Raw genomic sequence first — 24,169 nt, forward strand, 5'->3', positions numbered from 1 at the left:
AGTGTTTCCTTTAGGCAGAATATTTGAAGCCTGCTGCCATAATTCCAAAGGCATTTAAAATAAGTAATGACAACAACCTGGATTAAAGCAGAACAGGAAGAAGGTAAAGGTTAAAGTCTGAGGATTTTTATTTTAATCTTTTTGTACAAAGCAAGACAATGTAGATTTCTTATTTCTGAATCAAAACACCTTTTTGTTTAAAAACCCTGTCTCTTCACAGTATGAGTCTAAAGAATGCAGCTAGAGCTGAAAATTAAATGAACAACAGAGTTTAGTCATTTTACTATATTAAAACCTGTTAGACAAGGTTTCTATAAAGTAGATTTCTTGAAGTTTAATTCTTGGCACTGGTTCCAAAGGGGGCGGGGGAGAGAGGATGAGAGAGAGAAAAATAAGTCCTTTATCCCAAACAAGCAGAGTTGGAGTCTGGCTTCAGGTATCAGAAGAGCAAGAGGAATATCATCCACTTTCATACAGGGAAAGCTTTTAAGATTCCTTAATGGGCTTTGTGCCAGGAGTTGTACCAGTGTTGAGTGTGCCAGTTCTATCCTGTCCCAGTATAAAGGGACAGCATGATTCAGTTCACACACCCCACTGCATGGCAGTTAGCTGGCTCTTCACCCACAGACCAGGTTCCCAGATGTCAGAGGAGAAGCAGCAGCCTACTGCCTACCTTAAGTCACCAGATCTCAAGCTCTCTGGCAAGCACCACTGACCTAGACCACTCTGCCCCCGAACTCCAGTAAAGGAGAGTGCTGGGCTGGAACTCCAAAAGAGACCCAACCACTTTGTTTCCAAACTTAGGAGCACAAGGAAGTTTGAGAGCGCCTGACTAGACTGACATCCTGCCCTTAAACAGCCCTTTAGGCAGCTGCAGAGAAAGAAATATGGGGCTGGATTCCAGACTAGAATGTCTCTCTCAATGGCACAGCAACTAGTTTTTGTTACCCAGAAGCAGAGCTAAGCCAAAAACCACGCAGTGTGAGTGCACTCGCATGCTGGATCGTTAAGTACTCGTCGGGGCTCTCCCCCAGCCACAATGGACTTCTAACAAACTGCTCTTCATGATCGGCAGCTACGTGGTCTCTCTCGCAGCCTGCACAGCCTTGTGGAAAGCAACTGGAGCAACATCAGTCTTCTCTGAGAGCCACACAGACCAGTTCGGTTTGTTTTCAGGCAAGCGCAATCAGGGCAATTAAGTGCTGGTGAAAGCAAAAACTCTCCTGCTGCAACAAGGCATGGACTGCCCTCTCTCTTATTAGCCAGCCTCCTCTCATGGTATTGTGGGGTGGGGAAAGAGGAGAGAGAAAGGGACATAAGCTACCCAATGAGACAAAGCTGTGGGATCATCGCCAACCGGATGGGCAAGAATGACAGCAGCCCTTGAAGGAAAGAGGCGGCGGGGGTGTGCAGAAGTAGGGCAAAGCCAGACTCCAGCATTAGGATCAGCTAGTTGGTTTTTAAAAAAGCTCAAAAACCAAGAGGGGGGAAAACCAAATTCCACAAAGTATGAAAACTTCACAGATGCTTCTCATTCACACAGAACAATGGGGGGCATCTTTAATGAGAGTGAGGTTGGAGGGAAGCAAGAAAGAGGCGAAGGGGACAGGCAAGAAGATGGGGTGTTCCACACAGGCATCCAGCGTTACTTCACTTCTCTTTCTTCTTCTTGTTGTTCTGAAAGGACAGACAGCAATGCATTAGTCCTCATAACTCCTGGGCACAGAACAGACATAATTGACCAGACAGGAGAACCAATCCCTTGTGGAGAAAACTACCTTCTATAGCTACATTCCTGATATTTAGGCTCTGGCCCCACCATGTAGTGTGCCAACTACAAAACCCAGTTTAGTTGTAAGACAAACCCCCTGCAACTGACACTCTCAAACCTTTTACAAAGGTAATCCACTCATAGGACTTCATGACAGATTGGTAGTCTCTTACCAATCATCTCTTGATGTCAAGCTTCCTCCCTCGCCCCTCTCTGGCAGAATCTTTCATAGAAACATGGGATTTTAGAGTTGGAACGGACCTTGTAGGTCCTCTAGAGTAGACCAGAGGTTCCCAGTATGTGGTGCTCTAGATATTGCTCAACTACAACTCCCATATTCCCCAACCACAATGCACTGTAGCTTGGGATGCTGGGAGTTGTAGTTCAGCAACTATAGCCCCTTTGGGGGAGTGACTTCAGGGGACAGTGAGGGCAAGGGCCAGCCCCCTAGCGCAGGAGGGACTGGCCGTGTGTGTGTGGGGAGGGTAATGGTGCTGGGGTATTATATATTTTAGCTTCTGTTTTAAGTCTTGGGTGAAATTGGTTTATAATGTGTCTAGGTTGTCTGGAGATAGGGGGCATACACTGATTATGGGGCAGCTATTCCGGTGGTGATGGGGAATAGAAGAAGTAACATTGGCAAGTGAGCACTGACTCAGCAGGCCGTTACAGGGGAAGGGAAATCAGAAATCTACTAGCTATTTCCCCTTCTGGATGTCCTGGCTGCTCTTTGGCCTTAGGGAGCAGTGCCGACCCCCCACAGAGCCTCACCTTGCTCCTTTGTAACGCCAGGTTGGTCCAGAATAAATCAGAAACCATCCACGATTTGATTCTGGATGAAGGGGCCGACCTAGTTTGTATCACAAGACTTGGTTGCGGGAAGCTGGTGGTCATCCGATTCCAGCTTCTCCCTCCAGGGTACTCTGTTGAAGAGCAGGTGAGGGGACACGGGCGGCAAGTAGAGTGCTGTGGTCTAAGCCACAACTCCCTTACTAGGATCCCTGTTGAAGTGTCTTATATCAAATGTGTGTACTTAAGTTTGGGGACCAGGGATAGACTGGGAGTTCTGTTGGTGTACCAATCACCCAGCTGCTCAAGAGAGTCCCTAACTGAGCTGACGGACTTGATCTTGGGCTTGGTATTGGAGTCCCTCAGGCTTGTGGTGGTGGTGGACGTCAATGTTCACTTCAGGACCAATTTGTTTGGGGCGGTTCAGGAATTCATAGTAGCCATGATAACTATGGGCCTATCCCAGCTGGTCTTGGGACCAATGCACACTGCTGGTCACATGCTTGATCTGGTCTTTTACTCTGATCAATGTGGTGTTTCATGGATCTCCTGTGATTTCCCCATTGTCATGGATGGACCAACATCTGGTTAAGGTTGGACTTACAACCACATCCCACCTCCACAGGGGTGAGGGGCCTATTAGGAGGGTTTGCCTGAGAAGGTTATTGGATTCAATAGGATCTGCAGTTGCCACCGGCTCGTCTGGTGGCTATTCAGAGATGGGCCTTCTCTCTTGCTGCCCCAAGACTCTGGAATGCGCTCCCTGCTGAAATAAGGCCCCCGCCCCCACATCTCTTTTTAAAAAGTCCATAAAGACACTTTTATTCACCCAAGCTTTTAAACTGGATTGTCGTTTTAAATTGTTCTAAGTTTTTCATTCTTAATCTGTTTTATGATGTAAACCCCTCAGAGATAGAAATTCAAGGCGGTCTACAAAGCTGAACACACCACACACACACACCTGGAGTACCATAGGTTGGAAATCCCTGTTCTAGACCAACCCCCTGCTCAGGGCAGCAACAACTACAACTATTTATATACCAGTTTTCAACAAGTTTCCAAAGAGGTTTACACAGAGAAATAAAGAAAGATGGTATCCCTGTCTTAATAAGATGGATGCCAGTGCAGGAAATGACTACAGCATCCGACAAGAGAGCTGTCCAGTCTGTTTGAAAGCCTCCAGCCAAGGAGAGCCCACCACTGCATGACTCACACTGTTCCACTGTCAAACAGTTCTTCAGTTAGGAAAATTCCTCCCAGTGCCTGAATCTGATCTTCCTTGCAATTTCAATCCCTAGTTCTCTTTTGCTCCTGAGGTGGACAACTATGCTCCTCCTATGCGACAGGCCTCTGACTATTTGAAGACAACGGCCACACACCCCTTAATCTTCCCTTCTGCAAACTAGTATTGGCCAGTTCCTTCAACCATTCCTCACAGGGCTTGTTTCCAGACCACCTCACATCTTTGCTGCCCTCCTACAAACACATTCCAGTTTCTGTGTCCTTAAAATGAGGGGCCCAGAATTGGAGTATTCCAACTGAGATCTTTCAATATGTAATTTTGGAAATGTTCAAGAGGTGAATGAAGTAGAGTCAGCAAACAGAGCTCTTTAAATCAAGAACGGACACAATTCTTGCAAATAAGGCTTAATTAGCTCTTCCACAACATACATTCTATCAGCTTCCATGTGCCCTTCATATAGGTGACCTAAAAAGGAGGAATATTGTTTTGCAAAAAGGTTTCTCTGCTTTGTCACCTGGAGTTGCTTTTCACCCTCCATTGGGGGGTTGGGTTAGGTGGCTGGCTGTTGACAAACCTGTTCTAAACATTGCTATTTTCTGGTCCTTTGGTGATCAGATACACTTTTCTTCTGCAGCTATCACCAGCTTAGGAGCTACCTACAGATGAATCCCACAGAGTAGCAGTCACTTTGGTGGCAACCCACCCCGAGGTACCCATCAGGGATTTCCACAACAACATGGAAAGAGAAGTGCTCAAGAGAACCTGACATGTTCTGAACACACAATTTAGAAAGTGTCACTCCAGAGGGCCCCCTCCCAGCCTTGGCCAAGAAGTTTTGTCTTTCTCCACCTTGACATATGAAGGAGGAAGGCTTCGCATTACATCATAAAGTATACAATTCACAGAGAGCAGAAGCTCCTTGGGTCACCTGCTGCTCAGCTAAAGCTGTATTTGTTCCAGTGGCCAGATGCATTTCAAATGGCCACAGACGGTAGGGAGACCACCTGGAGTACAGACTCACCTCATTCATGCCCAAGATGACCATGAGCTCTCGGAAGATGTTGACGAAATCCAAGAAGAGGTCCACACAGTGCCTGGTAGGAAGTAAAGGGAATGAAAATGGGCATCAAGTAGTAAGTTGCAGCCCAAAGCACCTTGGAAGCATTAGGCCAGAAAGATTCTTTCTGAATCTGGTACTGTCCGCTGCCTTTAAACAGCTTCAAATGCTAGAGATGCCATCTCCCTATGTTTCTGCATTTCAATGAGTTGGGATATATTTGTCTCCCTGCAGTTCAAGCCTATTCCTTTTGGGACAGAGCTGGACACCGACAGCAGATTCTTTACCTTCTCTATACTGAACAGGCTGCCACACATCTTCCCCTCACCCAGTATGGTTTCATCTTCCAGATCCTACAAAACCCAATGCTCAGCTCTTCATTCTAGCCCATCTTTTACTGTCGAAAGACCTAAGTCTTGTTTCACCGATGAAACCAACCAGACACTCACCAGATGTAGTCCTTGTCTCCATTCTCAGCTTTCTCAATGATGAGCTGAGTGTCAAACAGCACAAAGCCACACATAACCATAAGTCCAATGTAGAGGTTAACCTGGGAGGAAGGAGAAGAGTGCATCTTAACCAAAGGCAGCCAGAGTCTGATTGCTCAAGTTAGTACTACCACTGCTGACATCCCTGATCCCAAGGAATCTTCCTGCTTTTGTTCTCAGGTATGTTGGTCCATAATTGTACCATAATTCCACAGGAATGCAGAACATGATATAATCTAGCATCCTGAGAGTTTCCACTCTCACAGGGTGCCAGCTTTCTAATCCTTATGACTGAGAAGATAAGCTTGAAAGTGTGTGGTCAATAGCTCGTGAAAACTGAGAAGCAACTGAGAGGAGTGGATAAGACATCCAGTGGTCAGGCTTCAATATTCTGTATAGCTCTTGGCTCCTTCCAAGGGGCCCAAGCAAGATATTGTAAGCACATTGGCAGATTTATATAACTCACAAAATCCAGCTATTGTTACAGAGTTGGGATTTCCTTGGTGAATAATTATTTTTAAGTGCAGAGCTCACACATCTCTGCCTTTACTCCTCTAAGGCACAGGAGAGGGTGGGTACATCCTGATGTTCATCACAGAGGACCATTCTGGGGCACAGCTGCCATTTCTGTGCTGGAAGAGGCTGTAATGGGATGCTCCTGCTGTCAGTGGTACCCGGGATACTGCTGGATCTCAAGCCACCAACTTTACAAGCTTCCTGTGAGCTTACATCAACTGAAGATGTAGAGACAAGTTTGAGACGATTGGCCCGAGACGAGGTAAAGCTCACTCACTGTGAAAAGCCAAGTCGAGCCCAGGAAAATGTTGATCAGGGAGAAGAACAGCATCAGGAAGAGGCCAGAGAACAGAATACCTGCAAGAGGGAAGCAGGACTGGTGAGCTACAAGTGCTCTCCCCTCAACTCAGAAGTGGGGAGGATGGCCATCCCTCTCCCTTTCTCACCTCCTAGATACAGATAGGCACGGCGCTTGGCATAGAGGGCGCTCAGGGAGAAGCAGCTGAAGATCACAGCTGTGCCCAGGAAAGCAGTTGGGATTATGCTGAGGGGGAGAGACGAGACAGGATAAGTGGGGACACTTGCACCCAGCATGTTCAATATTTCTCTTTTAACACATCTATGCCATTAAAGACTGTGCAAGACCTGGAGACCTCAAGCACATGAGGGGTCCCCGATGTGGCCCAGAGCACCCATTTCTAGTTACTGAAACCTATGAAAACTTTGAAAGCAGATGCTCTTGGGGGTCAAGATGATATCTTGGTTTTGGTGGGCATGAGGATTCTGGAAAGCAAGCAAATGACTGCTTCCTGCGGAAAAGTCGTGGCTGTGATCCCTGGGCACTTGGCAGGCAGGGAGCTTGGTCTGTCAAACCATTTGCATTTGACACTTGCACATAGTACAGAGTGGTGGGGACAGGGCAGCTGGGGGTGGTTTCCTCTTACGTGGGGTTGATGGCGATGCACATATCCAGCAGAGGCCCCAGGTTGACTCCTGGAAGGACAAAAATACAACGTTCAGACACAGATGTAAAGTTACCACACACCCATGGTCCTTCCCCAGTCTACTTGTGAGTATTTAGAAGCCAGCAGCTGTAGATCAAGGCATGCGCCCTTCATAAGCAACTCAAGAGGTGAGTTTCTTGTGTTCCATATTGAAACAGAAGGACAAACATGGTACATAAGCAGCAATGTGGCTTCTCTCAATATTCAGAAAGCAAAGAGTCCCAGTCACCTTCAGGCAAGTTTATAAGGGGCTAAAGATAATCCTTTTGTACAGCCAATACTTTTCTAGCTGGCCAGGAAGTTATGGATTTTGCATGTGAATTCATTTAAACAAAAAAAGGTATTTGGGCCACCTGGGTGGGTCTTTCTTGAGCAATTATTGCCAGCCCTCCTGGCAGGGTGGCCAAGATCCACAACTGCCTACCCATGTGGCTGCACCACTCAATACATGCCAGACTGCATCTCATGGGTCCTATGGGGCAGAGGAAGCCAAGATGGGAACCCTCGACCACATGTGGAAACCCCCTATTTGCAAGTTAACAGGATGAACTGCGGCTGCCCCACATCCCTGTTGATGACATGTTTGTCCACTGTGGGTTTTGGTATCTCAACAAGCCACAGGCTTGGGTGCAGAACACACACACATACCCCCCCCCCCCAGTCAGCAGAGCAAACCATCAGCACGTACCGGTGAGGAAGGCAAACCCTGCCAGCATGCCCAGCCGTTTCTTTTCTGTTTCCTGGCTGTGGGGTGTGGCCATCAGCCAGATCATAAGGCCCAGTGCTCCCAGACCAGTCAGCAGCCCAAACTGCAGGACAGAGTGGGAAGAATTGGAGTGGGGTGGTTAGCACAGGTTGGGCCCAGGGCCCAGCCTACCCATTACAGACCGAAACTGAACTGAAGCCCCAGAGCCCAGTTACATAGGCAGCTCCATTCTGGTCGTGATTTTCTGGCAAGGCAATAGCCCTGGGGAGCCTGACCTGCTCCGTAATAGTTGAAACCTCTTTATGGTATGTTCAGCACACAAAATGTAAGCCTCTATTCTTTCCTTTGAAAACTTAAGGGGAAAAACCAGGAAGGCACTATTCAACCCAACTGCTCTGTCAGCAGGACCTCCCCCACCCCTGCTTTTTGGTGTTCTGACCAATGAGTGCCAACAGGACTGAAGCACATTTTTCAAGGAAATCATGTTACAGTATATTCAGTAACTTTAAGCATGCTGAGCGAGTGGAATTTAGGATGTACTGGACATTGTTCCCCCACCCCACCCTGACGTGCTCCGCACTGACTTGTGACAACATTCCACTATACCGAACTTTCTTCTTTGCATGTGGCATGTGTGAGCCAAAAAACAAACCACTGCCACACTCAGGCAGGATGTGGCTGCCCTAGAAGCCCCTAAGCACTGCGTGGGGACAGCTTGTGACTGGATTCTGTGCACTACTTTAACCACATGCCCACCAATCCCAGGACCCCAAGCCCATGCCTGTATCTGCTCAGTGTCTCAGCCACCTTGCTACTCATGTCCTGAAAAGCAGCACCAGACAACTGCCAGGGTGCTCTTACCTGCACCAGCTGAGTCATCACGTTGATGTAGGCACCAGCTGCTGCTACAAACATGCATAGCGCAAAGCTTGCATAGACTTTCTTCAGGTGCTGCTGGGTTGATGTGGAGCTGCAGGGAGGGAGGGAGGGGAGTCAGTGCCACTGTGTCTCAGGCACCAAGGCAGCTCCCTGCCTGGCCCCCTGCCAACTGCCAGACACTTGGCAGAACAAACAATACTTGATCCACCCCGGATAGCCTTAGAGAAAACAAATGTTCTCCAGGCACCTTCTTTGCCAGAAGTGCCTTGCCTTGGGAGCCTCTGTATCTGGGATGTCATGCCCCACACAGATATGCCCAATTATTAGTGGGAGGACTGAAGAAGAAGCCTGGAGATCTTGGCCACAGAGCTGCTTAGAAGTCTGATGCGGATGCACAGCAGTACCACTTCTGCCCTGTACAGCACAGGGGTCCCAGATGATATTAACTACAACTCCCAGAATCCCCCGCTGCAATGCTTGTGCTTGGGGATTATGGGAGTTGTAGACAACAACAGCTGGGAATCCCTGTTAGAGGGTACACTGGTCCTAAGAACTGGATGTTGCACTCTACCATTATTTGTAAAATACGTACTGGTTTATTGTAGATGTTTGCTGGTCAATGACCGAATAAACTTATAACTAACTTATAACTAACTCTACCATTTGAAATATCTTTCCAGCCCTGGATCTGGGCCTCCACTTGATCCATCATAAGGAGGTACATATTCCACGATTGCTCTATATAAGCACAGAATTTAGTGATGGGCACTGAAGTGAGCATCCCAAGGATCTCAGCATCCTCTTTTTAAAAGCAATTTTCCAATCTGAGGGTTGAAGATAAACTTGAGAGAATTGAATAATACATGGAAAAATCTCAGCAGCAGGGTGAGTGGGTGGGGTATTGGCTGAAAACAATTCCAAGTACAAGAACAGTCTTATGCCATCATAATTCTTCACTCTGTCCATCTATTTTTAAACTTGTGGAATTAACTACGTTATTTTAATGCACAGAAGCAATATCAGTTATGCAAATACACCAGTAAAGAAATGCATATATATCTACTTAAATGTATACAGATTGAGAATTCAGCTTTCCTGGGGAGCACAGCTTGGTACCCAGGTGGGTGTTTCCGATTTTCACATAGTATACAGTCTAGCACATAATGCCACAGTACCCCTTCCTTGAACAGTCCCGGCTGTTTGAAACCTCCAGCCCCACCCACGCTGTGGTAATGGGAGGAGGGCCTGTAACCTCCAGCCCACCCCCCACCCCCAGTTTCCATCCACCTCAGTCAAAGGGGCCAGTTAACTCTGAAGGCAAACTGCATCCAAAATATTAAGCAGGCCAAGTATACAACTCACATGTGGGAGAATTTGAAGAGGGCATCCAAGTTGATGTTCCTGTTGAAGATGTCCATGGTGCTAGCAGGTGGGTTGATGCAATTCTCTTGGCGTCAAAGTACACAATCTGCAAAGAAGGGGAGGGAAGGACATGTCAGAGGGGAAGATCGTGCAGTCCTTTTCCAGAAATGACCAGTGAGCTGTCCTCAGAGCTAGAACCAAGTTCTTCCTGGTTGGTTGTCCAAGCTACCGGCCAGGGAAAAGCTACATGTCCGAGCCCACAGAAGGACGCCCATCACAAGGAGCTCTCCGAACACACCAGCTGCTAGGTTCGCTTCTCTGGTTACAAGGAACAAGCATCAATCTCCAAGCAACCCTGATTCTTTAATGAATCAAACAACTCTTCAAGCAACTGCAGTGCAACTCCTCCAGACTACTTTCATTGTAGCATGAGGGCAAGAATGCCATGGGTCAAAAGGAAGAGGCACAGAGCAAGCAACAGATACCCTTATCCTGGCTTCAGTCAGCAATTCCTACTCCTAACAAACACATCTGTTTGCTCCTACAGGTAGTGCAAACCCACACATTGATTATCCTGTTCCTTGCTACAGCCAGCCTTCTCTTTAGGCAAGACTTTATTCATATTTCTCCCAGTCACTCCAATTTCCAAATATGCAAAAAGATGCCACCCAGCAATACAATTAAGATTTGGGACGAACCATAAGGCAGAAGCTCAGTAAAAGAGGTTCTTGGTACCCCGCTGCCAAGGACTGCCACCCTCCCAGTCTGGACTCACCAGCTAGAGCCCTACAGGCAGTCCCTTCGTCCCGTATGAAAGATCTAGAGAGGCTGCAACTGTTTCGCAGGCTTCCCAGCCTTCTTGGTACTTATGGTGCAATTATTGCAGGCTGTTGCAAGGCTAACCAGAGGCTCCAGAGGCAGAGTTGGACCCACAGGGGAACTCTGCTTCACAACTCGGCAGCTGGAGAGCACTCGCATTAGTGCCCCTAATGACCTCCCCAGGCAGGGACGGGGTGGTGCTTGAGCCAGGCAGACCCCACAGCCCAACAGTGCTCTGCAGGCAAATGTGCTGCTCCCTTATGCTCAAGGTGGGATCCCTCCCCTCTGTTGCATCAACATGCACAGGTATTTTACCTACTCAAGAGAGCACTGCCAAGGCAATATGACCTCACTGCTCAACATTCCCTCCCACTGAGAAGCTGTTCTCATTATACCTGCATAATAGCAACTGCTCCTAGATGGAAACCAGTTCGGCAACTAGCACCTTATCCCTGGACAAGCAGAGGAGGAGCAAACTTGGGAACTGGATTAGCTGGCAGGGAAAGCTGGTATCAGAAGGAAATGTAAGCATTCAAGGAGCTTAGACTTGTTTGCCCACACACTCAAAAAGGGACAAAATAGCATTTCCTCCTTCAGCTAAAGATGACAGACAGGAATTTGCTGACAGCCCACCCTCACAGAATGGTAGTTACATTTCTTTCTTTTAATATTCTTGATCTCCTTCTTCCAAGGAGCCCAGGGTAGCCTACAGAGAGTTATTTCATTTTACCATCACAGCAATCTTCTGAAGTAGATTATAGGAAGAACCAACTTTCCCAAGGCCACCAAGTTTGCTTTGAGCAGGGACCTGAACTCAGATCTTCCTAGGCTCTGTTCAATTCCCTGTCTACTCCACCACCTCGGCTCTCTATTAAGGGAGCTGGTTAGTCCGTCCAAAACCCCCAGAAGACAACTCAAGGGGGCTTATTTGCAGTATATTCCCACCCCATCAAGTACAAGCCCAGTGAATTGGATTCTTCCAGAGACACACACGCACACTCCAAGCTCCAGACATGAAAGTGGCCCAGATCACCAGTGAACTTCAGGGCCTTTGCTCTTAAAAGTTCTAATCCCAGGCTTTGGTACAGATGGTACTGTCAGCAGCCAAGGGGTACAGAAGTAAATAGGTCATTATGCGCACATGCGTATACATACATACATGCACACACACACACACACACACACACACACACACACACACACACCACCACTCCTCTAACTTTTGCAGACAGATTGCTCTGCACTGCTGGTGGTTGAGGGGCTAATCTGTCAAGGACAAGCAAATGAGAGGCACTCCTGGTGTCAAATGTCAGTATATTTACAAGCAGTGTCAAAGGTATTTTTCCTGTTCCAGAGAAAGCTGGTTTCCCTGTTTAACTTATTCTCTCTTTTTGAAAACTAAGGAGATCATATAACAAAGGACAGGATCCTAGAAATGGTTATATAATTACTAATTACCACAACCCTTGTTAACTGGACAAAGAGGAATCTTAAAGTGTTGGCTCTCATGTTTAGCAGGGGGAGAGCAACTGTCCCTATTCAGCCCAGGATATGTTTTTTAGACTGCAAGTCCCTTTGGCAGGGAACCATCTTTTCATTCCTTTTAAACAGCACTGAGGGATTTTCTTTGTTGAAAAGCAGCACTGTATAAAATTCTAAGGGAATAAAATAGAGGAGTGACTGTGGCCTCTCTTACCCACCTACCTGCGAGTGGAATTTGGGATGCTGCCATTATTTCAAATGGCACATCAATCACACTGGCAACATTCTTATTATATGGAGGTGGCCTATCTTATGGAAATTATGTATTTCAGGGTGGTGTTGGGTCTGGCACCCTTTTCTCAAAGCTTTGACAGGGAGACTTTGCAATCTTCATATAGTGCCTCATCCCAGGCTCAGCAGCCATGAATCTGGCCAAGTCATCTTATATACTTGCTTCACTACAAGCTTCCAATACACTGAGAAACTAGACGATGTGCTAACTTCAGTTTTGCTATCTTGTAGCCTAGCCATTTTGTCTCAGATGCTGAACATTTGAATGAAGGATTTCCTCTCCTAGTGATTTTAATTTTATTGATCAATTTTAAATGAGAATTCTCAAAGTTTTAAGTTAAGATAGCCAGGCTGCAACTGCTTTCCGATTTTAAAATAAAAGCTCCACTGCTGCCAAGAGATAACTAAGATTTCTCAAAGGTACAGAATTAAAGTTTTCTACTTTTGCTGCAATTGGACTGGACTTCGATTGGACTGGTCTGAGTGTATGCATGCACACACAAGCACACACACGTTCTGGTGGGACACCTAGTCCAGTCGTGCAGTCCCAGGTCTGAGACCACAACTCCACCCACATCCCTAAGAGAGCAAAATGTGAGCTCTCAGCTGCACAGTTCATGCCATTTCAAGATGCTCCTGAGCAAGGATCATATTAACTATGCCCTGGAATAGAGCATCAAATCCTGCCAGCAGAAAAGCCAAGGGTCCCCAGTGGCAAGAAAGCAGGTTGATCACATTGCCTCAAGGAGATTATGCACATCCACTGCCATCTTAGATTTACTCTACTTTTAAGAGGTCTTCAGCTGTCAGAGGTCTGCACATGCTGTGCAGGGGGGGCAGGGAAAATCAAAGTCAGTGGTGGCTAACTTGAGTGTCAAAAGCCAACACCTCAGGAAAGGCAGCCAGAAAACATGCAATCCAGGTGACATACACTCATACCAGCTAATGTGACTCAAATACTATGGCACCAAAATAGGCTAAGCCGGGGTGGAGGAAGCTTGGCAAGTGTCGCATGCTGCCCACTCACTCCTCCCAGATGCCAAGAGCTGTTCAAGGCAGAAGCCAAATTCTACCAATTAGGCAAAGAGATATGTCATGTGTGTTTGTGAGGTAGAGGCTGCTGCCTCTCCCATAAGAGGGATATGTTTTGCAGAGCCAGCCAGCCTTAATCAGCAGATGCATGAGCTGGTAGGTTTTACAGCTTGCACCAGTAATTAGGAAAGCAAAACTGAAATTAGCACATCCTCAGATTTCTCAATGTGGGCTTGATGCTCTTGACGCTTCAAACCATGGAAGTTATATGTGCTAGACCACAGGAAGGCAAAACTCTCTCTCAGCAACAGTCCCTAAGTTTTGAGAAGTATTTATAAAAAGGAGAAGATGATGATGTAGATTTCTAAACCGCCCTTCCAAAAATGGCTCAGGGCGGTTTACACAGAGAAATAACAGATGCCCACAGATGCCTGAGCATCTCAGTCATTGCCCTGTGTGCTGCTCCACAAGAACAGATTTTCATCTCAGTTACCATGATAAAATTCTCCAGGTCATCTTAGCTCCCATAAGCATATGAAACTGTTCCAAGCTAGACCATCTGTCTATCTCTTTAGTCCCATTCACCCAGACAGGAAGCAGCTCTTCAAGATTTCAGACAGAAGTCTCTCTCAGCCCTGGTATCCATCAAATTTTTAACTAGTAATGGCAAATGAAGTACTCCAAAAAGCAACGACACGTAAACAAATACAGACAATTAAGAGATGTAAACTGGAATATTGTGGACATATCCTCAGTGGAAGAAAATATCAAATACCACAACTAATGCTAGAAGGAAAGCTGGCAGGAAAAAGATCAAGAGGAAGGAGGAAGGGATGGATGGATGACCTGAAAGAATGCCTAGAAACAGACACAGAAGAGATCACTCGTGATTTTAGAAACCACGATCGATGGCTCCTGCTGGCCACCAACCTCCCAATTAGAGAAGGCCCATGAAGAGAGAGAATGGCAGGGGCTGAGCCTGGGACTTCCTAAACACAGAATCAAGTCTAGCATTAAGCTCTGGCCCTTCCCAAACTGGGTCTCAAATTAAGTGCTCCAGACTGGACACTATTCCCCTGTGCAAATAAGATGAATCAACAAATATTGTTTAATGTACTGCTTAGATTTTAGTGGCAGAATTCACTAGAATTGCCACCCTAGTAAGATACCTCTGTTCTATTAAAAAAAAAAAGAGGAAGTATTTCTGCTAATAAGTACTGACTAGGCTAGCAATTAGCCACCTAATGGCACAGCGGGGAAAAGACTTGACCTAGCAAACCAGAGGTTGCTAGTTTGAATCCCCGCTGGTATGTTTCCCATACTATGTTTCCCATACTATGGGAAACACCTGTATCAGGCAGCAGCGACATAGGAAGATGCTGAAAGGCATCATCTCATGGTAAACCCATCCGGTATTCTACCAAAGACAACCACAGGGCTCTGTGGTCACCAGGAATCTACACTGACTTGAAGGCACACTTTACCTTTAGTCTAACAATTATGTCTATTTTACTACTAATACATTTAATTGTAACAAATAGATTCAAAAATAGAGCATAATGAATGAGATCTTAAGCCAGCCGAGCACCACAGATACACTGTCCAACAATATAATTGATCTTAATACTGGACAAGATAGGGCTGAGAGAGATTACTGCCTGCAACCTTGGCGAAACTGCTGCCAGTCTGAAGACAATACTGAGCTAGATAGACCAATGGTCTGACTCATTATATGGCAGGCAGCTTCCTATGTTCCTAAAGTCACTGCAGACATTGTTTGGAAGCATGAGGGAAAGTCTTCCTGGGCTTGCAAGAGGTTAGATCTGTTTAAGGACTGTTCAGGATAATGCTGCTGCTTCAATAAGCCAAGGAGAAAAATTCAGGACAAGCCACTGCCAAGTCATTCTGTATGTGGATCTCAAACCCCTTATTTTTAGAAGAGAGTTGCTTAGGGTCTGGGCCAGCAATTTAAAGCATCATTAGAAAAGTCATAAAACTGGATCATTTCAGACATTAGATAACCACAATGCATTAAGCACTGAAAGACGCTATTATTCTATAAGGCAAAGCTTAGGAAAATTTATTGCCAAAAAGCTGTAGTCTTAACTAATATAGATAAGGACAAAGAGTCTCTTGAAGAGAAAGTTCTCCCACTTCAGCTCTAAGTAGCAGGGCAAGTGACTGGTAACGCAAGAAGCTGTCACAATGCTTGTGTTCTAGATTGCCTTCCTGAATCTCTGCAGTCTTGCAAAAAAAAAAAAAAAAAAAAACCCAACAAAAATAACACCAAGCTCCTCCCAAATTTCTGCTTCATAAAACTAGTGAGCCTTAGATACTCTGGTGGATTGTCAATGTCTAAATAGTCACAAAAGCTTTGTAGGCAAGTATGACACTCCTGGGTTTCTGAAGTTTGTATGCATGAAGAACAGAGGTTTTCAACCTTTTAAAAGCAGGAGTACACTCCTATCTCAAAGTTTCAGCTAAGGTAAATCATATAAACACAAAATATGTAAACATAAAAAAATGTGGTCTCCAGAAGTAAGTATTACCAAAATTGGTGGAAAATACAAGCCAAGTGAATCTGCCCTGGAACCAAACCAAAAAAAACCCCACCCATAACTCTATGTTGTGGTTTCCTCCCTTCCTTCCTCCCCCCCCACACTCTGGAGCCCAGGGCTTTACAGCATATCTTTGGACTGGCTCTGTCCTTCCTTCTTCCTCCTCTCCTTATGACTGGATGGTTAGGTACTCAGGCTCTACCCACCCCTCCCTCAGCCTGATTTGACCGGCAGCGGTGATTGAAATGCTGGCTGATGCTCAGCAAGGGAAGGATGCTGCCCAATACTCCTCTCCCTCCTGTAGAGAACTAGTTGCTTTGGTTGCTGGGGAATCCTCTGATCAGGAGCCAATGGTGCAGCATGCCAGTGGGTTGAGTGGGCTCCAAATACCCTCTATGGGACTTCAAAGTACCTCCCACCCCAAGGATTCAACGTGAACCCTTGGCTGAAAACAGGGGCGTATCTAGGGTAGGGCAGGCAGGGCACGTAACCTGGGCGCCACTTGAAGGGGGGAGCCATTTTTAAATTTTTTTTAAAAAAATTAAAAATGGCTGCTGAAAACAAAATGGCCACCGTGCATGCTCAAATGACCTCTGTGAGGCCCATGCCAGGCCTCACAGAGGCCATTTGAGCATGCACGGTGGCCATTTTGTTTTCAGCAGCCATTTAAAAAAATATATATTTTTAAAAATTGCCACCGCACATGCTCAAATGGTCCCTGCAAGGCCCTAGAGGCCAGCAGGGGAGGGGAAACCTTTGCAGACACCCCCCCCCATGGCCTTTAGGAAGCCCCCTGAAGGGGCTACAGGTAAAAGATTTTTTAAAATAAATTGGCACTATGTACAGAGAATCAGGGCTTGTGAATACTGAGCTGAAGCTTATGAGCTAGGATGTATTCATTTGCTCTTACTTTGCTTCTTGTGATAAGTGAGTTAAATGTGATGTCTTAATAATATGGCTATTAATGGTGAGTCTGTCTTTGAATCAGTGTGAAATCCTTAGTATTAAGGCCCACTGGGAGTTTCTTGCTCTCTTTCTCTCATTTTAACTTTCTTTCTGAAATACTAGAATATATTCCAAGCAGTGACACAGTTTACTCTGCATATCCTTTAATTATTTTCAGAATGTCTGGGAAAAGCCAAATTCTCCATTTATTTTTAAAACTTATATAATAGTGATGCTACCAATGCATAGTATTGTATCTGGAATTAGACAGGCACTTCTGTTTAGTTTTCCAAGTACACCTCCACATAGTATTTGGGTATTTCATGAGCCCCCAGCACACTGATATTTGTAGTTTTTCAGCATTTTTTGGTCAGGCTACGTCCACTGCTAAATAGTTTTTGAAAATATTAGAAGATTAATGAGCCTGACTTGTATTTTTCAGCTGATATTATGGTAAAGTTATCTGAAAGATGAGTGTCAGATGTTTGGTCTGGGGGCGCAATTTCAGTGCTTGCCCTAGGCGCTATTTTCCCTAGATACGCCTCTGGCTGAAAATCCCTGCTGTAGAGGACAGAGGAAGACAAGTTATTTCTACAGTCAATGCTTTACAATCCATGTACATTCTTGTGGCCATGAGAGGCAGATTAAGGTGCAACAGTGGCCAGACTAAGACTGAGCAGTGTGCTCTGTAGGTGAAGAAGAGAGCCTTAATCTCAAGTGCAAATCCAAGGTCCATGGTCACATATATTTTCACACAGCTATAACTTTAGATAATCCTCAACTGAAGTGATCCCCTACATAGGATCTACCATTCAAAAGCCAGTCCTTGAAACCACTGGATTTTATATTAGGACATTAAAAATCAAGCATTGAAGAAAAGCAAGCTGATTTGGCAGCACTTGTGTAGCTTAAGTTAAATAACCAGTCTGCCTCCGAGGACAGAAAGAACTTGTGATCACTTATCAATCAATAACCAGATTCAACTCAGGTCATACCTACAACCTTTAACCACTGACTGCTGCCGTAGGTGACAGCTCCAGAAAGACTGTCCACATTCCACCCACTGCTATCCTGACAGAAGAATGTACTAGCTGGCAAGAAAGCGAGGCGAAGAATGAAGGCAGGGAATGGGTATAGCAAGTTCCCCTCAGAGCCCCAAATAATGACTGATCCTCACAGCCAGATGCCAGGAAAGAAATAATGCCACACGGTGGCCCATATCACAGACTTTGTGACCACTGTGACATCAGAAAGCCAGCCAACTGGCACTGAGATTCTGTATTACGAGGCATCGTGTTGCCACTGGAGACTGCTGGGTTAGTGAGAAGAGATTCCCACAACTCAGAGAGCCACTCAAAGCCCTTGAGGATGTCATACTTAAGTTATCATCATGCTTTCCCAGACCCCAAATCCTTCTGGTCCAATATTTATTTGATTTGATTAATATACCACCCTTCCAAAAATGTCTCAAGATGGTTTTATCCAGCCCAATATTCAACCTCTGAAGGTTTCATGCTTGATACTCAAAGGAATACTACACCCACTCACCCCAGAGCAATCAGGAGTGAAGCCTTTTTAGCCAACAAGCAACAGACCTATTTCCTTTTAAAAGCCTAGCTACAGAATTTGCTTTTAATATCATTAGGCAATAACAAGCTCCACACTTGCTTGTGCCCTTTCCCCTAAAATATCCACTCACCCTACAGCTATGTCCTTCAAATCTTCCACTATGAGGCCAGAACCCTGTGTTAAAGCAACAAGTTGTCTTACACCAAAAATCCTAAGCACAGGAGTAGCTTTCAGTTTGAACTCTCTCCACACAGCAGAATGTGAAGGGCAGAAAAGAGAAGGAAAATGAAGCATCCACAGCAGGTGTATGTACACTGTGCAGTGAAGGCTGATTTAATCTTCAGTTAAGGCATGAAACACTATAGCCACTGACGAGCTTGTTCAACTCATTAAGCAACTGGAATTCAAGGATTGCGTCAGTGCTGTGAATTTGCTGCAATTAGCACAAAAAGAAATGTGTCCACTGAACTTCTAGGAAAACCACCTAGAACGTCAATGGACCTCCGATCTTTTACCACGCGAACAGGATTCATTTACAAGCCTTACTACAGGGGTAAAATGGAGGATACCCTTGGATGAAGGGGTTTAATTTCTAAGGAGAGGTGATGTAACTCAAGTTGGCCTGGGAACCACACCTTCTGCCCTAGAAGTCTAGGAACACAGGCACAATCTACAGGTGTTCAGAAGTGAGGGAAAGTCACTCTTTGCATGCATAGGGATCCATTTAATTGCTCCATACACTCCAAGGCTCACTTCTGGTACTGAAACCAGGTTTCAAAGCTGAAACCCACTACAAAGGAGAGCCTGACCTGTGCCTCTAGAGTTCTTTCCTGCAAAACAAGAGCTCCCCTCCTGCAAACACACCAAGGACTCCAATCGACAAGCAGCTGCTCTGTTATTTCATAGCTGCAGCAGGGATCAGGTTCTCTTTAGTTTTCATCTTTGGGGTGTTAAACAAATGCTAGTGCTAGAGGCACAAGGGTGAACCAGTTAGGAGTGAGGAGCAAATGGCAGCTTATTTGAAGAAAGACAGCGACATACCATGATTTCATAAAGCGAAGATGAGCATCCAGCCACCTTCTCTTCTGTTGCACGTTTTACATTAACACAAAAGAGCAGGTGCTGGTTATAACCTATAAAGCCCTGGACAGCTTAGGCTCCCTGGCTGGGTATTTAAGAGAACTTCTTCACTATGAGCCCCACCTCCCATTGAGATTACCGAGAGAGTAATTAGATGGCCACGCAGGGATGGGCCTTGTCTGTGGCTGCCCCGAGACCTTGGAATGAGCTCCCTGCTGAAAGAAGAGCCTCCCCCCTCTGACAACTTTTTAAAAGTCTCCAAAGACACACATTTTCACCCAAAGTTTTTTAACAACTACATGTAGTTTTAAAAGTTTTTGTTTCCATTTTAATGTGTTTTATGTTGCTGTAAGCCGCAGTTCGGGGCAGTGCACAAACGTCAGTCCACAGCCCAGGCCCACTTCAGCACTGCTTCACACACAGCTGAGAGGGTTTAGGGGCCCCCAGGGGTGCTGCTCTCCGTGTCCTTTTTGGCACCAAGCCCAGGGGCGCGGGGGCGAGAGCGGGCCTAAGAGCCATTTTGTCCTCCCTAGGCGGTTTTCTGCAAGCACGCAGCACGGCTTCCGCGAAAATGGAGCGGGGACGGGGACTCCGGGGAGGGAAGCGGGGAGGACCCAAACCCGAAGCCGACGCCGCCACGCTCAGGCCTGGGGAGCTGACCAGCCACTCGGAGGAAACAGGCGCGAACGAGACGACGCCTGCTTCTAAACCGACGCGACTCTCCCGCTGTCAGAGACTGGACGGGGAGCGCGAGCCCTGCCCTCAATGGACCCGCCCCACTCGACAAATCCAGCGGCGCCGGGACCCGGGAAGGGCCGGGGGCGGCGGAGCGCGGGGGGGGGGGGGGCGCCTCTCACGACGCCTCCCCGCTTCCTGTTCGCGGCAGGCCGAGAAAGATCCCGCCCACCAACCCGCCTGGATGCGGGTCCGAGGACGAGAAAGCGACCGGGCTTGCTGGCTGGGTGTGTGTGCGGGGGGGGGTTCCGATGACGTCGGCTTTCAGGCCCCTGGCAAGAAGGGCCCTTCTCCGCTTCCCCGCCCGAGGAAGCTCAGCGCAGAGAGACGGGAGGGAGGGGGGACGTCAGAAAAGGGGCAGGTCGAGGGAAGAGGCCTTTAAACTTGGGGGGGGGGAGAAGGTAGATCTAGGGCTGCTATAGGGGCGGAACCGGAAGTAGGCCTCAGAGGGAACCGATCGTCTCACCTGCTACGGACGCTCTTCCAGTCGCGGTCTCGACAGCTGTTGCCGTCGCCTTCCGAGCCGTACGTGTCTCTGGCCTCGAACTCCTCCGCCCCTCCTCTTATCTCCTCCCTACCGCGCCATTGGTCCTTGCGACACAGGGTCCCGCCCCCTCCTCTCTCTCGGGTTCTTTCCCTTTCCCTCCCCCCGCCTGGTCTGCCCCTCGATTCCAATTGGCTGGATGATAACACCTTTTCCTTTCCATTGGCTATGCAGCCGCGCCCAAGCAGCGATCATTGGTTGACTTTCGAAGAACACAAACAAGAAGAAGACGGGCTGTGCGGGACGGACGTTCATTGGTTCCCAACGTCGGACCAGTAAACAGCGCCCTAGAAGGATCGCTACGCTCCCAATAGTTCACCTTCGTGAGGGGCTGCAGCGGCCCCCTAGTGGCAGGAGCGCGAGGTGTACATTGTAGGTGCTGCATAGCGCCTCTAGCGGTCTGCATATCCTTTGGCAGCGCCTTTTTTTTTTTTTTTTTTTGCGTCGGGTCCGATGCATCCGCGCTTGTTGCAATGCCATCTATTGACGAATCGCACTCACTGCAAGCAGCGTGGCGGGGACTTCAACGTCATCCACTTGAGGGTTCCAGGCTAAACCAGGCTGGATCGATACGCATCTCCTTGTGCTGCATCGGTTTGTAATCCTATATCCGCTGCATTGCAACCAGGGGCACTTCCACTTCCTAATGTCACATGATCCATGCCGCACTGCAGGCTGGTCTGTAGTCACTGGAAGAATGCAGTGCTAATAGCAATAACAGCAAAGAGTCTTGTGGCTCTTGAAATACCAACACATTTTCAGAAACTACATTTAACAAATACTTCAACATTCCACATTCAACAAATACACATTCAACAAATACACATACACATCAACAAAACTACATTCAACAAATACACATTCAACAAATACTTACTTCTGTAATGACACAAGATCTTGAGCAGAGCAGTCAGCTTTCAGGTTCTTCAGAACTCCTCATCCTGCGTGGCTTGGTGAAATGGCCCTCAAAGTTCTGCATTTTATAGAAGTCGTAAGATGGACAGCCAGGAAAACAAACAAATGGATCATAGAACAAATCAATCCAGAATTTTCACTCCAGGCACAAATGACCAAGCTCAGACTATCATACTTTGGACACATTATGCGAAGACCCAGCTCCCTTGAGACGTCCTACTTCACAGGGTTGTTGTGAGGAGAAACTGAAGTATGTAGTACACTGCTCTGGGCTCCTTGGAGGAAGAGCAGGATATAAAATGTAAAAATAAATAATAATGCTGGAGAAAGTTGAAGGGAAGAGAACGACCAGCTGCAGGGTGGATGGGCTCAATTACGACAGCAATGAATGCACCACTGAGTGATTGAAGACAGATCAACCTGGAGAGAATCTATCTATGTGGTCGCTGAGTCAACATTGACTTGATGGCACTGAATCAATCAATCAAGATGGAGTCAGGAAGAACTGCAGACTCATGCTGATTAGCCTCACTGGGTGCTAAGCATGATCTCAGGCATCTTGGGCTTCTGGGACGAAGAATAAAAATAAACAATACTGGCCAACATGACGGGCAGACTTATGTTGGCATTAAGGACCCACTGAGGCTGCAGCGCAACATTGTAGCCTGTCGGGGCAGCTGCAGGCTGACTTAAAACTGCTTCCGAGTAGTTGTGCAGCACTAGTTCCACTGGAAACAATGGAAGAAGTTTGCAGGCAGCGATTTTAAGTCATTCTGCAGCTGCCTGTCACATTCCATCATCAGGGCTGTCTTTCCAGTTGCGCAGCAGCCCCAGTGGGCTCCTAAGCTGGTCTTGTGGTAGTAAGCATGACTTGTCCCCTTTGCTAAGCAGGGTCCACCCTGGTTGCATATGAAAGGGAGACTAGAAGTGTGAGCACTGCAAGATATTCCCCTTAGGAGATGGAGCCACTCTGGGAAGAGCATCTAGGTTCCAAGTTCCCTCCCTGGCAGCATCTCCAAGATAGGGCTGAGAGAGTTTCCTGCCTGCAACCTTGGAGAAGCTGCTGCCAGTCTGTGAAGACAATACTGATCTAGATGGACCAAAGGTCTGACTCAGTATATGGCAGCTTCCTGTGTTCCTAATCCTGATGTAGGGCTGTCCATCATGTCGGCCACAGAATCATGTAAAATAAATATACAGTAAACATTTCAAAGAACTTTCAAACTTACAGGGGGCCAGTTCAGATGAACACAGCCCTGCACACATGATAAAATTGGGGCTGCATCAAGAGCGAGCCTGCCCTAATGTCACAGATAGATGTCTCAATGTACTCTTGGTACAGCCTTTAATTGTGTGAGAGGGGTGTGCCTCTGAATCACTCCTGTACACATGCTCCCCTCTTACATATTTAAAGTATGCACTGAGAAAGTAGTGGCTTCAGGGTGGGTGCGCTCTTAGTCCGGCCCCAATGTTACTGCATGTGCAGGGTTGTGCTTATTTACTTCAGTTTATATACCACCCTTCCTAAAGTGGCTCAGGGTGGTTTATATTAAATTCAAAAACACATAAAACATTTTTTTTAAAAACACATCATCATCATCATTATTATTATTATTATTACTATTTTATTTACACAGTCAGACAGTTGTTATTGACTGGTTTGTTTTATCCAGACATTGAGTCCTCCCGAGGACCTGGGATGGCTGAATTTTATTGTCAGTTGTTATAGATATCGTCGCAGAATATAGGCTGTTCCCAGTAAAGTTACTTTTTGTAATTGGCCGATGGTGATTTCTGTGGCCCCTATGATGTTGAGGTACTCTGCAAATTGTTTTGGAATTGCACCTAGGGTGCCAATTACCACTGGGATTATTTTGGTCTTTTTCTGCCACAGCCTTTCAATTTCAATTTGTAGATCTTTGTATTTTGTTATTTTTTCCATTTCTTTTTCTTCTATTCTGCTATCACCTGGTATTGCTATGTCGATTCTTTTGACTTGTTTTTCTTTCTTCTCGACTACAGTTATATCTGGTGTATTGTGTGGCAGATGTTTGTTTGTAGTTGGAAGTCCCATAATATTTTTGCATCTTCATTTTCTACAACTTTTTCAATTTTATGATCCCACCAATTTTTGGCTACAGGTAGCTTGTATTTTTTGCAGATGTTCCGGTGTATCATCCCTGCTACCTTGTCATGCCTTTGTTTGGAGTCAGTCTGTGCAATCTTTTTACAACAGCTGATTAGGTGGTCCACTGTTTCATCTGCTTCTTTACAATGGTGGCACTTGCTGTTTGTTGTGGATTTTTCTACTTTTGCTCTTATTGCATTTGTTCTTAGTGCCTGTTCTTGTGCAGCCTGTATTAAACCCTCTGTTTCTTTCTTCA

General features: G+C 46.4%; 1 protein-coding gene across 2 annotated transcripts; it reads right to left on the bottom strand.

Annotated features, from left to right (window-relative positions):
• Positions 1-110: 110 nt before the first annotated feature.
• TMBIM6 (transmembrane BAX inhibitor motif containing 6) lies at positions 111-20,952 on the bottom strand. Of its 2 annotated transcripts, none has more exons than XM_053296585.1 (10): positions 20,793-20,952; positions 9,816-9,921; positions 8,436-8,544; positions 7,557-7,677; positions 6,809-6,857; positions 6,311-6,408; positions 6,142-6,221; positions 5,310-5,410; positions 4,825-4,897; positions 111-1,677 (listed from the first exon to the last, which is right to left on the bottom strand). In XM_053296585.1, exons 2-10 carry the CDS (start codon positions 9,869-9,871, stop codon positions 1,651-1,653), a joined length of 714 nt encoding a protein of 237 aa, XP_053152560.1. In that variant the 5' UTR covers positions 9,872-9,921; positions 20,793-20,952; the 3' UTR covers positions 111-1,650. The 2 variants fall into 2 exon arrangements, with proteins under 2 accessions (XP_053152560.1, XP_053152562.1); XM_053296587.1 differs by lacking the exon at positions 20,793-20,952 and adding an exon at positions 17,938-18,110.
• Between the last annotated feature and the right edge of the window lie 3,217 nt (positions 20,953-24,169).

Source organism: Hemicordylus capensis, chromosome 2, assembly GCF_027244095.1.
Source record: "Hemicordylus capensis ecotype Gifberg chromosome 2, rHemCap1.1.pri, whole genome shotgun sequence".
NCBI lineage: Eukaryota > Metazoa > Chordata > Lepidosauria > Squamata > Cordylidae > Hemicordylus > Hemicordylus capensis.

Bases quoted from the DNA above. Each gene is read 5' to 3' on its own strand.
- TMBIM6 (XM_053296585.1), bottom strand. From the start codon at position 9,871: ATGGACATCTTCAACAGGAACATCAACTTGGATGCCCTCTTCAAATTC. The intron at 6,858-7,556 runs GTACGTGCTGAT...TTGTCCTTCCAG, and splicing joins AGGGTTTGCCTTCCTCACCG to GAGTCAACCTGGGGCCTCTG. The intron at 6,222-6,310 runs GTGAGAAAGGGA...TCCCTCTTGCAG, and splicing joins TGCCTATCTGTATCTAGGAG to GTATTCTGTTCTCTGGCCTC.